Here is a 15,399-nt window from a genome sequence, read left to right as displayed (position 1 = left end):
ATGGCTGAAGAAAAGTGAAGCAGGGAGGAAGATCTACGTGCTGACAGGAAGAGAATGAGAGTTGAGAAAATGTTTAGCTGATGTAAATAATGAAGAGTGCAGAAGAAAGGCCACGTATACAGCACATCACACCAATACATGTTTGCGCATAGAAAGATGTTGTGCTCTCCATCACTCAATGGCGGTGGTCACCAGCAGAACTGGCCGATGGGAAATTATGGCTCTACAAATTGCTTAATCTTGAAATGTCTGTCTGAAGCAAGCTATATATTTTCCTTATGAACCTAGAAAAGGTCCAGACTTTTCCGAAATGTCAATTGCCTTGAATAATTATGAAGAAAATTCTATATAGTTATGAAGGCAGTGTATTAATTGTAGTGAGGTTGCTGCTAATCTTGGTTTCACATAGGTTGCTTCCAATAAAGTAGTTCATTTGAAAGAATAGGCCACATCCCTTCTAGTGACATCTAGTTCAGAGTTTGTGTAATGCCACTTCCTATAATATGATGAATAATGTTGTGGAACTTGTGTTTATGTACAATAACACCGCGATGCAGGAAAAACATGCAACGCATGATTCTACTGCAGCATACAAAATCTAACCACTTCTCAGTTAATAAAATGACGCAATCTATCCTAGTCATTTCCAGCCAATGGAGGAAAGTCACATCAGACAAGGACTACAATCAGTACAACGCCTTTTTCTCAGTAAGTGTTAGTGACCCCAGGAATCAAGGTGGTTCATTCTGTTTGCTCCAGGCAATCCTTTCAAGAGGTAAGAACTGCAAACATCCCCTCGGGATTTGAAAAAGCAAATGTTTTCCAATTCTCTCAGCCCCTTAACCTTACAGGGAATCATAAGGATGCCACCACTCCAAGGCTAGTGACTCCTTTTTTACAATCTGCAGGTCCTGCCTGTGTGACAGCATGGCAAGGCTTAACTGCTGGGAAGATGTGAATCTTTCAGCCATTTTCTGACAAGGGGCAGTTCTGGGCTGTTGCTCTGATGATCATTTAAGGCATGCTCAATTCTGCTAAATCCACCAACGCTGTTTCAGTGCCTGCTGTCTTTCCTATTTAGTCTTTAGGGTGCAAGCAAGTTGCCCTCAGAACTGACACAGGAGTCTTCTCATCTGCACCTACCACATCCTTTTTCAAAAATCACTACACTACTATTTTAGGCTCCCTTGCTCTTGAGGATTAGGAAATCCTAACATTTGAAGTCTGCTTATCTTGAAGTCATTCAGAAGTTATTCCACTTTTGATTCTAAGTCTGTAATTTATGCAGAATCACAGCATTCAATCTTAAGATGCCTCTGGTTTGTTTCACTGTGTTTTGCTACTATCGTTTCAACTGCTCCCATTCGAAATTCTCAGTATCCCATGCCTAGCTCCTCAGAATGTGTTCTAACTGTTCAAGCTGAAGAAGGTCCTTTTTCCAAATGTCTAAATATTTTGAAAGCATTGATTACATTATTAGCCATAAGGCGAAGATAACTACAGTTTTCACTGTACCGTTCTGACGCAATATAGGCATTAATTAACAGTACACAGTGAAAAAAAAGTAAAAATAAATAAAGAAGAATCCTCATTACGGGTGACCCAACCGAGAAGGTGATTATCACACCTACTAAAGTCTGATACTACGGGGATCAGAATTTAAAAAGGTATGATAATTATCGCCTATTAATAGTAGTGCCGTTTGTAATGTGGCATAAACATGTGGATTTTGGTGCTTTGCACAACAAAATCCACATATACTGGTATTTACCAGGCTTTTCCCCCTAGTATAATTCTGCAGGCTTCACCTGCTGAAATTTACCCGAGGGAAAATTGCGAGGCATATGTTGAATGCCACAAAACTCGTGTTTCCAATTCTTGAACAAACAGTAGTTTGCACAGGGATCGGAAAAGAACAGGCAACTCGTTATTAGTGTCGCAGTGCTGAAAAAGCAATATTGTGAATACAGCTGCTTGAGAGGCAAGGGAGAGATCCAAGACCAGTAAGATACCCACTTTATAACTGCCAAGCCGGTGTGCATGCTCTAATGTACTGCAGTTAGAACAAAGAGATTGGCCTCATTTCAATCTGTGCTGAATGGGTCACAGCATTGTTACCTACAGGAGGGCCCTAGAACATGAAGAGGTCGATTCAATCTAGATGAAATTTAGCACATAGACAGGTGTCTAATTGAATGGTGCAAATAGCCCAGTTCCGATGGCTTTAGGCACAATATGACTTGAGTTACATGATTCTTATTGAAGAAACTTGATAGTGTGAGCCTTAGTATGTCGAGACCTGCCCCGTCTAGAGATACGGGCCCCACTGAGGCTGCTCAGTTGTTGAAGAAGACTTGCCTCTACTCGGGTGTTATTTCAAACAGTGGAAGGAAAGCGTCTCGCGTGTGACCGAGCAGCGCAAAGTGTGCAGTGACCCTTTTCACAGAGAAATATTCAGCCTTCATAAATTCAGTTAAGTTTGATTCAGAATTAACCTCTACAAAAGTATGTACCTTCTTTTTTTGATTCCCCTAATGTACCTTGTCCACTTACCTACCTCGCTTCTCCACATCTAACTTTTAACCTATCCTCTATTTATGTGAAATGTTTTACTCTGATTAAGGACCCATAAAGGTATATGAATACGCTCTTGTGGTGTTTCCTTGTAGTTTGCAACGAGATTGATCAATGGCCCCCTCCAGTGCCAGGAAAAACTCTGCACCTTCCAGTCATGGGAGTCGTCATGCAAGTATGAGAATATGTGCTATTTCCTTGATATCATCCAGATCCTTGCCAACTGCACCACACTACAACACAGACATTCTAGATTGCAGGGAAATGTGTCATGCGTTTCCCATCTGCTATAACCAGCATAGACCGGTACTGAATGAAAGAAAGGAAGAAACAGAACATAGTCTGGGATCTGAGGGTTAACTTATAGCCACCAGCTGAACGCAAGGATACATCTGGATGACTATCTCACAGTGCATTCTTCCATCACCTCCTAAGATCAGCTAATGCACAACATGTATACTCTCACACATGACACCTACACTCTTCCCATATATTCCATTTCACCCACACAGTTCTGCATGATGTAGCTTCCTAACTGCCCCACATAGATGTAAGAGGCACAATATAAATGTTACAATACAACACAAGGCAACATTTCACATGTTATATACCATGATGTTGAATCACTAAAAAAGATTTTTTTTTAAACGACCTCATTGTGCCGTTCTTTGCCATTCTCCAGCTACTGTCGAATACCTTTTATGCTCTCTCTTTCTTAGGTCCGAATCCCCTCCAAAGCAGACCTGCTTGGATCCAGTCCTACGAGGCAACTGAACCAAGAGGTGAGATTAGGTGCATGGTTCCAAATTAAGAAAGAGCACCTAGGAATTTGAGCACAGTATATTTTCAGTGAAAGAAATGTTTCCATCCTACATGAAATCATTCCAACCACGATTATATAGTTTGGGGTTTTTGTTTGTGTTAACCTCCATGTTGCAAAGGTTCTTAAAAAATGGACAAAAGCAGGTGGGGTACGTCATAACCGTATCGTAGCATACTTGATGCATGTTCAAATGTAGGGGACTCAATATAAGTTCAGCTCTAGCTTACCTCTTATGTTTAGATGCCGGGCATCACACATTCAGAGCTTTATGGCATTCAGATTGTATGGTGTTCAGATGTCAGGCACCACCAACATGGGTAGTTGTAGGAAACCTCTGACAGTTCAAATAAACTGTACCTCAATAACGTTCAGCTCCATTGCCCATGTTTTCCATGGATATTAATAACCTCTCCAGTTACTGCTTCAGTGGAATACATTGTCTGCTGTTTAAGTTGCCTTTAAACAGGAATATATCAAAGTTGTGCAGATTGTTACAATGGCCGCTCCATTCTCTGAGCCGTCAGGAGAAATTCTTGTTGTTACATATGTCATCGACAAGCTGCATTCTAGTGATTTTTGTCAAAATATGCAAATACTGAAAACAGGCAGTTGAAGTTGGTTTTGAAGTATTAAGAAAGTCCTAGAGCACATTGTGTGTTAGGACCTTTTAGCATGTCTTTGACCCCAAGAAAAAGCTGCTTTGACAGCTCTGTGAAGAATGAGCAGGAGACTATTTTACCTAGCCCCTCTAACTCAAAGGGACTCGTTAGCATTGCAAATTATCTTAACTTTTCCTCTCAAGAAAAGTTTTAATAAAATGAGGAGAAGCAACTTTAAAAGTAGAAAAATGAAAACAAAGCGACTAGCCGTCCGGCCCTAACACTGAAGCACACAAATTTTGGTGGAGGTGCACATGTGATCAGAAACTGTCATCATTCACTGGGCAAGAGAGCCAATGACTGATGTGGACTGAACAATTACACCATGCAGTACGTTGTCATGGATGGAAGCAGAGTATAAATGACACTCAAATAAATCTTCGACTCCTAGGGTTTGTCAGAGGGGGCAACCAACACCAGAAACCTTCCCTACAAAAGTAGTCTGTGAGATTTTATACAACAAAATACCTATCTTTAAGCTTCAATACAGAGTAATAACAATCCACCCTTAAATGCCTGTCGACTTTAACTTATGTTAAGCCTACTGCCTATATTGTAAATTTTCATTATAAACAATGAAGCCTGTAACCTTTATCATTGGCTTGTCACCATAACCAACTCAGACCTGCTGTGTTGGTCATGTATGATGCCACAAGGCATCCGTCAGGTGTACAGTAATACCATTTCAAATATGTACACAATATCAGTTGGTAAAACAACATAGAATCCTTACTAATAGAGCTTAATACAGATTACCATAATGCAATTCTTTTATCCCCATAGCTTATTCAAGTGGGTCACCCGAACCCTTGCCATGATACAGTAATATGCTAGATTATGTGTAAAAAAATACTATGCCTGTGAAAAATTTAAATCATTCTGCCATAATTTGTTCAATTTCGGAAATGTTGTGTTATATTTAACTAGAAATTCCTGAAATTACACTTCACATAATTACTCCACCATTTATTGCAAAATAATAGAGCAGAAGCAAATGAGTGCGACCAGAACATGAATGGTTGTTTGCATCAATTATGTTTTTCGCAATTTATTCAGTGCAAAAGGCGTCTTTGTTAACAATTAACATGAGGACGTATTTCGTGCTAAATGATAGATTTACATTTTGTTTAATTAGGCATAATTTTGTTGAATTTTCCTGAAATTTCCTGTAATTATGCAAATTTCACACACCTCTATAAAATACCTGTCTACAAGCTTCAGTAGAGTATAGGTCAAGCACATTTACTTTGCTATAAATTTTCATTAAAAACCAATCCCTTCTAACAAATCGGACCTACTTTTTTCCAGTGAATGGATAAGGCCAACAAACAGCCCTTGCCACCGTCTTGACACTATAACTAACACATGTCTGCTAAAGTGCATATAAACTGGCAACTATCATGCATACAGTTATAAAATTAGAAATTTGTACAGAATTACAGTTGGCAAAATAATATACAGCCACTCTCAGTATGGCCTAACATCAAACATCACAATGAAAATCTTCTACTCCCAAGATTTGTTAGAGAGGGCGACCAATACAAAACATTTGCGTACTATGGTAATCTGTGCGATCACATGTAATCAAATGCCCGTCCAAAGCCTGTAGCGGAGTGTCATAACAATCCACTCTTAAAGTCCTTTTGCCTTTTTTTTTTTTAATTTTCAAAAACCTTTATTGAGAAACTTGCACATCAAGTTACAATATATGTTGGCAGGGATACCGCAGTCAAAGAGGAGAACCACATCTGTTACATGCACAATTGGAACAATTGTACATCGACAGACCACAACATTACTTGGAGGCACTGTTCCCTCTAAGCTGTGCGCGGGCACGCCCACCCATATATTGGAATCAGAGCGCTCAGTGTCTTCTTTGCAGAGCGCACACACCACAAGAGGCAAGTATTCATGTTAATCGCAGTGCTGCGATTAACATGAATACTTGAAGAAAAGCAGACAATCTACCCCCCTCCGCACTTTGTTAAGAAAAGTCATGCAGTGGAAGCATGTCGGGCCCTGCAATTAACATCAAAACTTTCAAAAATGCATGCAATCTGCCGTGGTTCATTAACAAAAGGCAGGCAACAAGCCTAACATCACAACGTGTGCTTTCACAATCACTAATATGTATTAGTGATTGTGAAAGCACACGTCGTGCTGATAGGGTTGCTGCTTGCCTTTTGATGATTGATAGGGTGACCAGAATTTTAAAGCCAAAAACTGGGAAATTTCACACGAACAGAAAAGGGACTACACATAGCTGCCAAGGCTCAGTGTGGCGCAGTCCAGGATGGTTATATGAAATAATTTAATTACAATCTTACCTCAGTGCATTTCAATGACTACGAGTGACACTTTCTTGAGAGCAAATTCAGCCTTGCTGTACCGCGAACACTAGAACCCCATTCCCAATATGAACCAACCTGCCCCACCCAGTGCATTCAAACACCACACAGCCATTAGAACTAACTCCATTCAAATCCACCAGAACCAACCTACTCCTTCGCGGTCCATCTTAACCACATTCACATCTGCAGTGTTCAGCTCACCTGTGCCAAGCAAGCCTTGGGCCAGGTTGAGATGGGGCTAGGGGTCATTGGCGTTGCTTTGCTGAGTATTGCAGGAAAGAGGCTGGGCCTGGCCTGGCCTTTCAGGACTGGCCTCAGATTGTACGGTGCTCCGTTATGGGTATTCCATGCAGCGTTTGGTCTGTGTTAGCAGAGAGGCGTTGCTGCCTGTGTGTCCTAGGGGCTGCACTGAGTCTGAGTCCTAATGTAAACTGCGCTGGGTAGCTCTAAGTCTTAGCTCGCTGTCACCCAGGTTGTGATGGTGACCCTGGTGCCAGTACACTGTAACTGTGTCATGCAAATGAAACGGGCATGTGGTGAACGGTTGTTCAGTCAACAACTGAACAACATTCAGCAAAAAAAAATAAATGAACCTGTCTGAGAGGCTGCAGGGCACTGAGGAAATGAGCAGGTAAGATTGTAATTATATTATTTCATATAACCATCCTGGACTGCTCCACACTTTCTCAGTTTCCAACACAGTCAACACAGTGCCTGCAAGTTACTGGCATGGCAGGCTGCACTGGAAAAAGCATTTCATATGTGAGCTTTGTTTATTTTAACACCACAGTGCTGGGATCGTTTTAGCATGGTCCTCGGTGTGCACAGCCTGAGTTACGTTGGACATCCTTAAGCTGCTTCAAAACCATGTCTGGTATGCATATGGGTGGGCAGGGTTTACTATCAACATACCGGACTCAAGGATAGTTGCACCCGGGGGTGTCACCTGTGACTTTTGAAGATGATAGCAACCGCCGCAACGACTTTCCCTGTGCAGGCCAGGCTGCAAGCAGATGCCACGGTTCAGGATGCGACGACTCATGCAGGCTGTCTACTACACATGAAGTAGCACCACTCCCGTGGCAGCCGCAGTCTTGGTCGGGTTGCGGGTGGCCATTGGCATATTAGGGCAGCGCGGGTCACCACAACAATGCGTGGTTCCCACTGCCAAATGTAAACGGACTGTTGTGCCAAACGCTCGCACAGCAGGCGGCAGGGCGCCTATAGCTAGGTGCGTAATTGGTCTCAGTCTATTGGACATTGGGCGCAGGGTAAATCAAACAGACATTGATTGGCTCGCATTGTCACGTGAGGTCAGTGAGGCTGAATGCTGGACCAGCCCACTATGGGTGAAGTTCACTGTAGCCCCTAAAGCCAGCCCAAATCTAGCTGAGCCAACCCCCAAGTCTGACAAGCAGGGCTGACCCTGCAGTGCCAGCTTTCTGTAAGTGGTGCTAATCACCTGCTGGTTCTGGGCATGACATCGGAGGAGGATCTGTAAATGCGTGACTTTGCATTTCATTGCGGTGATGATAACTGCTCCCTAACATGCGTTAGTCTAAGCCTGATGCTTGGTACTTGGAGGGCTGCAAAAGGCATGCAAGAAATGCAGCAGGAGATAAAACTCATAGAAGGAATGTTCTGTAGTTGGCTAAGGACAGGACACAACAATGTATTTTCATAGATTCCATTGTGTTGCAATCTTGGATAACACAGACACCTCTCAGGGATTTAGCATTCCCATTTGACAAGTGATAGTAAGGGACACATTGTTACATTAAAAGACTTTTAATGGAGAATATGCTTTTGAATACTGTATCCTTCTTATGTTAGTTGTATGTTGCAAACCTGCCTTAAGACCCTTCATGGGGTGCTGTATGTGTAGAAATACAGTCTTTTCACTTTATTAGGCAAATGTTTGATATTTCCACTGCTAATTGTTGCTGCACCCACACACGCGGTTGGGTTGTTGGCGCACATTGCCTTGGCTGGAGTGCACAGAGACCTTATACTGCTGCACACATAGAATAAAAATTAGAGGGAACATTGCTCTGAGGGAAGTGACATGAGATAGAGCAAGAGGGGCGTAGAGAAGCACCCAGTGTAGGCCAAGTGCTGGCGAGAAAGGCCGCAGGGAACCAGCAGAACGCGTGGATGGGAAAGCTGCTCTCTACGAGCCATCCCCGGAGGCTGCCATGGGCAAAAAACCGGCAGGGGCGCGGGAGAGGCCACAGGGGGCAAAGCGCTCTGGCGCAGGAGGTAAGAAACAAGGGGACCCCAAATGTCAATCGGGCGACAAGTTGCTGGCGTCAAATCCCAGAATTTGAACAGAAGCGTCTGGCAATGCGCAGCATCCTCGAGCCAAGCGCTGGCTTTGGGTGCGGGTCTCCGTCCGCAAAGCATAGCGACCCTGCGCCGTGCGAGAACGAGTAGCATAGAGGTTAGCCGGCGGGAGGCGTCTGGACAATTTTTCACAAAGCCTAAGAGGCAGATCAGTGGGTCTGGCAAGACAGGCGTGGAGGTGATCTCAGTGGTAGCGGCACACACATCATGCCAATATGCAGAGACCTTAGGGCACAGCCAGGCGAGATGGGAGAAGTCAGCAGCGCGAGCGGTGCACCGGAGGCATCTATCGCTGGGAGTGAGGCCCATTTTATGCAGCTGGGAAGGAGAGCGGTACAGTCTGTGCAGGTATTTGAAGTGTATCAGGCGCAGGCCGTAGTTAGGGGACAGGCATTTGATCTGCTTGCAACAGTACAGCCAGACCTCCTGAGAGAGATTGGTGTCCAGGTCCACACTCCAAGCAGCGCCGGCGCGAGCAGCGGAAATCGGGGACGCCGTCAGCATTAGGGCATAAAGTCTGGTGACCATCTTGCGAGGACAGGCATCGAAGCAGGGGGCTGAGGAAACATGGGGTGTAACTTCTTGCAAGATGCTCTAAGTTGGTAATACAGCAAAGTGTCCATGGGGCCGGACTCGGCTGGAAGGGAATAAAAGCCACCGTCAGGGTAAAGGTCTGAAAACGTGGCCAGCCCTAGGCCAGTCGCACGTTTGACCATCCCGGCAGTCTGCAATGGGGGAATGCAGGATTGTGTGCGATGGGCATTGCATTGGCGGAGAGCATGCTAGAGTCGGAGTATCTCCGGAGGCCGTCCCAGGCCCAGCCCAAGGTCTCTTCCGTGTCGATCTCTCCGTGCGGAGGTTTTGCAGGGGCAAAGAGAGCGGTAAGGAGTGGCCAAGAGGCCGCGAGATCAGCTTCCACCGGCACATGAGGCTGAAAAGGCATTGGAAGCTGCCAGAAGTGAAGGAAGCTGGCTTTGCGCTAAGGGCGTATAGTTTGAAATCAGGGGTGCCCACTCCGTCACGCGACAAGGGGAGTGTGAGAATATTGTATGCAATTCTAGGCTGACGCCCTTCCCAGACAAGAGTGATTATAAGAGAGCGGAGTTTACGAAAACATTAGCTGTGAGTGGGATGGGGATGTTCAAGAAAAGGTACAGAAACTTAGGGAGCACTACCATCTTGGCAATGGCTATGCGCCAATGCCAGGGACCAGGGCAGTCGTCGCCAGAGGTGGGTCTTAGATTCCAGCCAGTCCACTGCCTGACCGAACTTTGCCCTCCAGAGTTCCTCCACATCCCTGCTGAGCCAAATGCCAAGAGATCTACTGGACCCGACGCCTATACAAAAGGATAATCCGGGCTAAAAGGAACAGAACGTCCGTCAGGGTAAAGAGAATGGACTTTCCCCAGTTGACCTGGATGCCAGACAGACCAGAGAAGCACTCCACCTCACGGACCAAGGGGCCGAGATTCTCCTGGGGATTGTGGACATAGAGTGTGACGTCGACCACGGACATAGAGACTACCAAAGCTCGCGCTGCAAAGCAGAGACCCCTCTGGGTGTGATGCTGCCGAAGCCTGGTGGCTTGGAGCTCCATAGCTAAAGCTAAGAGCTTGGGTGAGAGTGGGTACCCCTGCCTCGTGCCCCTAGCAATGAGGATGGGCTCCGTGATCTGACCAGTGATCCGAAGGCGGGCTGTAGGGAGAGTATAAGAAGGTGGACTTTGCGCAGAAAAACCGGGCTAAAGCCTAAGCGCCGGAGAAGGTAGAAGAGGAAGGGCCACTCGAGTATCAAAAGCTTTAGTGGTGTCCAAGAGGGCAGCCACGGCTGGGAGGGCGGGGTTGATTTGATGGCGGATGGCGAAGATAGTCCGGAGATCAAGGTTTAACTAATTCCCCTATCTCACTCATACATACCCTGAATGTTTTAATTCCTTTCAAATAATAAGTGAGTCAAAATCACAAATGTACTCCACTGAGAAAAAAGAGACATTTATTGTTTCAAGGAGATCTAAGGAAAACAACAGTTCACGCAGTTGAGCAAAGAGATATCAAGCCAATTACTCCATTAGCAAAATTGAGGGAAAATCCGGAATCCAAAATCACTGCACAAGTTCCGAGATAATTAAACCTGCAATCCTAACAGGCCTCCAATTCCTCAGACTCTTCTCACATTTCCTTTACATAAATAGTTTCGAAGAAGAAGAGCAGGAGAGAGTTATAAATCACCGCGCTCTCAGCTCCTTCCTACCAAGAGTCTTGTAGAATAATAACTGGAGCAAGAACCACAGCGCTCACAGTTCAAATCCCAGGAATAGTCACAAGCACCAAAAACGGGTGGGAGAAGCAAGAGACCTCCACGATAACCCGTCCCACTTTCTCTGCCTCAATAAGTCTCCGTGCACTGACTTACCGGGAACAGGAAGTTTTAGGCAGCAGACACTCTTTCTCTCCACAACAATTCCTCCAATGGCACTCTGGTACCGTCACTTCCAGTCCGGAACGGAGAGAGAGACAGAATTTCTCCAAACAGTCAAGAAATGCTCAAACTCCCACCAGTAGCCGAAGGAGTAGAAAGGCACAGTTTCAGGACGCACAGAAGTTTTCTCCACACAAACGGAATTACGCACGCTGCGTTATGCTTGCAGTCTCCCTAAATACCATGTGGCTTCTCCCACCATGGCATTCTGTAACGTGTAGTTCCCTGTAAAGAAATTAAGCAAAAAGTACGGCAGGCGCGCCATGTCACATCCTGACACACAGGGCCTCGCGGAGTGAAGGTGGGAAGTGGCCGCACTCAAAGGAGCCGTTGTTCATGGCTGCAAGGTGGGGGACTAGAAGGGGCGCAAAAACTTTGTAAAAGGACACTGGAAGGCCATCGGAGCCTCATCGCCCGGAAGACTATTAATGGCTGCCAAGATTTCCTCCTTAGCAAAGGGTTCGTCGAGATACTCCCAGTGGCTGTTACCCAGCCAGAAGAGCTCAAGTGTGTCAAAGTATTGATCAAGGATGTTTCAACCCCAGCGGTGTAGAGTTGAGATTAGAAGGCAGTGAATCTAGCCACCACCTCCTTGGGAGAAGTTGTTCTTTCCGGGCCACCGTCCTGGAGCGCTGTGATATGAGGCAGCCTGAGGTTCTCGTAGAAGATTGGCTCGAGTCTTGCCCAGGCGATCCCCTTCACCAAAGCGGCGCGCCCTCACCTCCCTGCCCAGAAAAGAGAGTTCTCTAATGGGCTCATCATTAAAATCAGTCTGTGGACCCCTGAGCTGCGCAAGGGTGTCGGAGCTAGGGCTAAGAGAATGCGAAGAGTCGAGGGCCTTGATTTCCCCCTCCAACCGTTCAAGAGCACCACGGATAGAGTGCAGTACGCCAGACTGCTTAGAGATACACTCGCCCCGAATCCCCACCTTAAAACCCTCCCAGAGTGTGGAAGGGGAATCAACGGAGCCTGCGTTAAGGTTGAAATAGTTCAAGATTGCGGTTTGGATCTCGTCGCAGAACACAGAGTCCTGTAGCGCATTGGGGGGCAGCTGCTAGGCAAACATGTGCCGCGGGGAATGAGGGGGGAGCAGACTTAGGCCGACTGGGGCATGGTCGGAAAGGGTACGCGCCATATGCTCTACGGAGGTGACCCATGCAAAGGTGTCCAGAGTGGTAATCCAGAAGTCCAGGCGGGACCAGCAGCCTCGGGAGCCCGTCACACACCTGCATTCGCGCGCTAGGGGCGGGTGGGGCACCACACGTTGAGCAGAGAGTTGTCGGTTAGTATGGAATGTAGGAGAGAGCAGCACGTGTGTAGAGTGTGGGGTCAGCAGCGGTCAAGGGTGGCTGAAAGTGTAATGTAAAAATCGCCCCCTCAGAGCAGCGCAGCAGGGCCCAGGGAAGAGATGTGTTGCCACACTTGCGCAAAGAATTCAGGCTTATCGGAGTTGGGACCATATAACGCAGCAAGGATCAGGGGTTGGGCCAGAAGGGTGCCCCGCAGAATGACAAAGCGCCCCTCAAACCCCCACCCCGCTCCCCCCAGGGTCTGCAATGACCTGAGATGTATGCCAGGAAAGCCCTCTGCGCAGAAGGATGGATACTCCTCGAGAGTAGCAGGAGTGGAAGGAGGAGGGAATTTCGCCCCAATGTCTGGAGAGAAGTCTGGAGGATGTGGAGGGCAGCAGGTGGGTCTCCTGAAGGAAACAAATGTCAACCTTGTGATGGATGAGGTGGGCAAGTACCAAGCGGGCCTTACGATGGTCGTTAAGACCGCGGATGTTCGAAGTCCAGAGTGTGGTGTCCGTCATATCACTGTGCCATGATAGTGAGTGGCGGATGAGGACAGATGCGAAATGGGAGCCAGATGCAATTGGAAATGGATGTGCAGTACAGAAGTCGATGTGGCAGATGACATGTTACAAAAAAAAAACATTAAACAAAGCAAACAACTGGCCTCGGGATGGAGGCATCAAGCCTAATGAACCCTCCCCCCCACCACCCACACCAACCGCGCAATCAGGTTGAGCAATCATCCCCACCCACCCAAGGAAATGTCAACTAGGAGGGGGAAGAGAAGCGTCAAGGAAGGGAATTCTCCTGTGGGGGCATGGTTCCGCCCGCCATACTCCCCTGCCACAAGGACAGGGTGGCCAAGCCGTGAGGTATTGCGGACGTCGATGTGAAATAGAGAAAGTTAGCTTGGCACCCGCATGGGCAAGGCACGTTGCATGGAATCAAATGGAAAATGTAGTAAACAAGGAGTGATGGCCAGTAGTGGGTGCGTGAGAAGAGAGGCGAAAGGGAAGCCATTACCACAGGAGTCGTAAGAGGTTCCATGAAGAATGAGAGGCACTAAGCTCAGGGACCAGCGAGCATTAGAGCAGTGAGAGAAAAAGAGAGGAGGGGCGGTTACCAGAGCAGGTGATATTTAAGCCAGGGTGGAGAGCATTGTGCCAGAAAGCACAAACAGCAAAACCACAATAGGAGAAGTAAAAGTCAGTCATTGTCACTCAAATTGCCCATGATATCAGCCTGGGAACTGGATGGCGAGGAGCGTTGCGGCTTGTCAAGTTTTTTTCGCATAGGCCGGTGGCGCCTTAGGCTCAGTGAAAACATGAACTTGGAGCCTTATTTGACTCGCAGCTTAGCAGGGTGTGCCAGGGAGTAGGAGATGTTGTGTTTCTGGAGCAGCCGCTTGGCCGGGAGGAACTCACGGCGGGCAGCCTGCACCGCCACCGTGTATTCAGGGAAGAAGGCGAGGGAGTTCCCCATATGTCGAATGTCTCCCCTTTCCCTGGCCGCACGTAGAACAGCATCCCAGTCCCTGAAGTTCAGAAGTTTGGCGATGATTGGGCGGGCAGGCAGGCCAGGAGCAGGCCGTGGACCCAGGGACCGATGTGCTTGCTCAACGATGATAACAGGGGAAAGAACATCGCCAAATAAGTCCCGAATGAGTTTCTCGACGAAATCTTCAATTTTAGAGATGTTGGAAGATTCGGGCACACTGTGATGCGAATGTTACTCCAACGGGAGCCGCCTACAAATCCTCGTTCTTGTTCTTTATCAGCTCGAGAACTTTATCCATTTGAAGTAGTTTGTGATGGCCTCGTGTCGCAGTATCCTCAATGTTCGAGACTCCTGTTTCAACGCGAGTCAGCTGTGCATCGTGCGTGTCAACCCAGGCTTTGACAGTATCCAGTCGGGCAGATAGTTGGTCGAGCTGGGTGGCGATGCCGGTGACGGTGGCTTTCACTTCCAGCATGATGGCCTTTAAGTTGTCCTCTATGGTTGGGCTAGCTTCAGTCTGAACTGCAGGATCGCCAGTGTCCATAGCCGCCCCATCCTGTCTTCTTTGACTGCGCTGATCGAAGGCCAATTTAGGTTGTTTGGGGTCGGCCTTCCCCATGGTTGGACCGTCAATACGGCCCAGATGCACCTCCCGAGCCACCAGGTATCAAGAAAGGTGGAGAGGCAGCTCAGGGAAGAGCAAGAGGCAGTGTGAGAAGTTAAGGTCGTGTGTGGTGCGCAGGAAGTGCGGCAGATGCAGGTCCTAATGTGTTTTTCTTTTACTTCCTTACTAATTGCAGTGCATGTATATGTGTTTACATTGTTTTAGCCTCAGTTATGGAGCTGCATTGGTGTGAGAAAAATAATATATGTACATACATATATGTGGAGCGAGATGTATGTGTTTTTTACATATATATTTTTATATTGTTTCCGGGGTCCCGCACATGGGCGGGAATATTCAGTGCTTATGACTTTGATGAGGATACCCCTGGAAGAGAACTAGGATTACAGGTAAGTAACTTATCCTTCCTGAGCCATAAATAAGGACCAGGAGGCATTTTCTCCTTTAGGCCTCCAAGAGGGTGGGCTACGGGTTTTTTTCCCAACATGTTTAGCCAGTTTAAAAATATACTCCACCGAACATGAAGATTTCTGTCCCACTTTAGCTATACATGGTCCACAGTTTCCCCTAGTATCCATAACTAAGTAACAAATATGAGAAGTCCTGGGTCTGGGCAATGGGATGGCCTTGTAAAAAATATTCCCTTTATCTTGTATTGTCTAGGCTTGCAAACCATAATAAAGGTTTTCATTTGATTGGTAACCAAGCATAGTGTCCCCATAAAAGATATGAATTCTAGAAATAAAATATTAGG

The 15,399-nt window shown here is 46.6% G+C and overlaps 1 protein-coding gene across 2 annotated transcripts in view; it reads left to right on the top strand.

The window, feature by feature from the left end:
- The window catches only part of DENND6B (DENN domain containing 6B), a 269,667-nt gene that overhangs the window by 114,033 nt on the left and 140,235 nt on the right, over positions 1-15,399 (top strand). For both annotated transcript variants that reach the window (XM_078677849.1, XM_078677845.1), the window contains exons 7-8: positions 2,670-2,749; positions 3,294-3,356. In XM_078677849.1, coding sequence (XP_078533975.1) covers positions 2,670-2,749; positions 3,294-3,356 — 143 coding nt within the window. The remainder of the gene's footprint in view (positions 1-2,669; positions 2,750-3,293; positions 3,357-15,399) is intronic.

Source organism: Lissotriton helveticus, chromosome 1_1 (genome assembly GCF_964261635.1).
Source record: "Lissotriton helveticus chromosome 1_1, aLisHel1.1, whole genome shotgun sequence".
Taxonomy (NCBI): Eukaryota; Metazoa; Chordata; class Amphibia; order Caudata; family Salamandridae; genus Lissotriton; species Lissotriton helveticus.
Note: the sequence above shows the minus strand (reverse complement) of the source record. Positions and strands in the feature narration are given on the sequence as shown.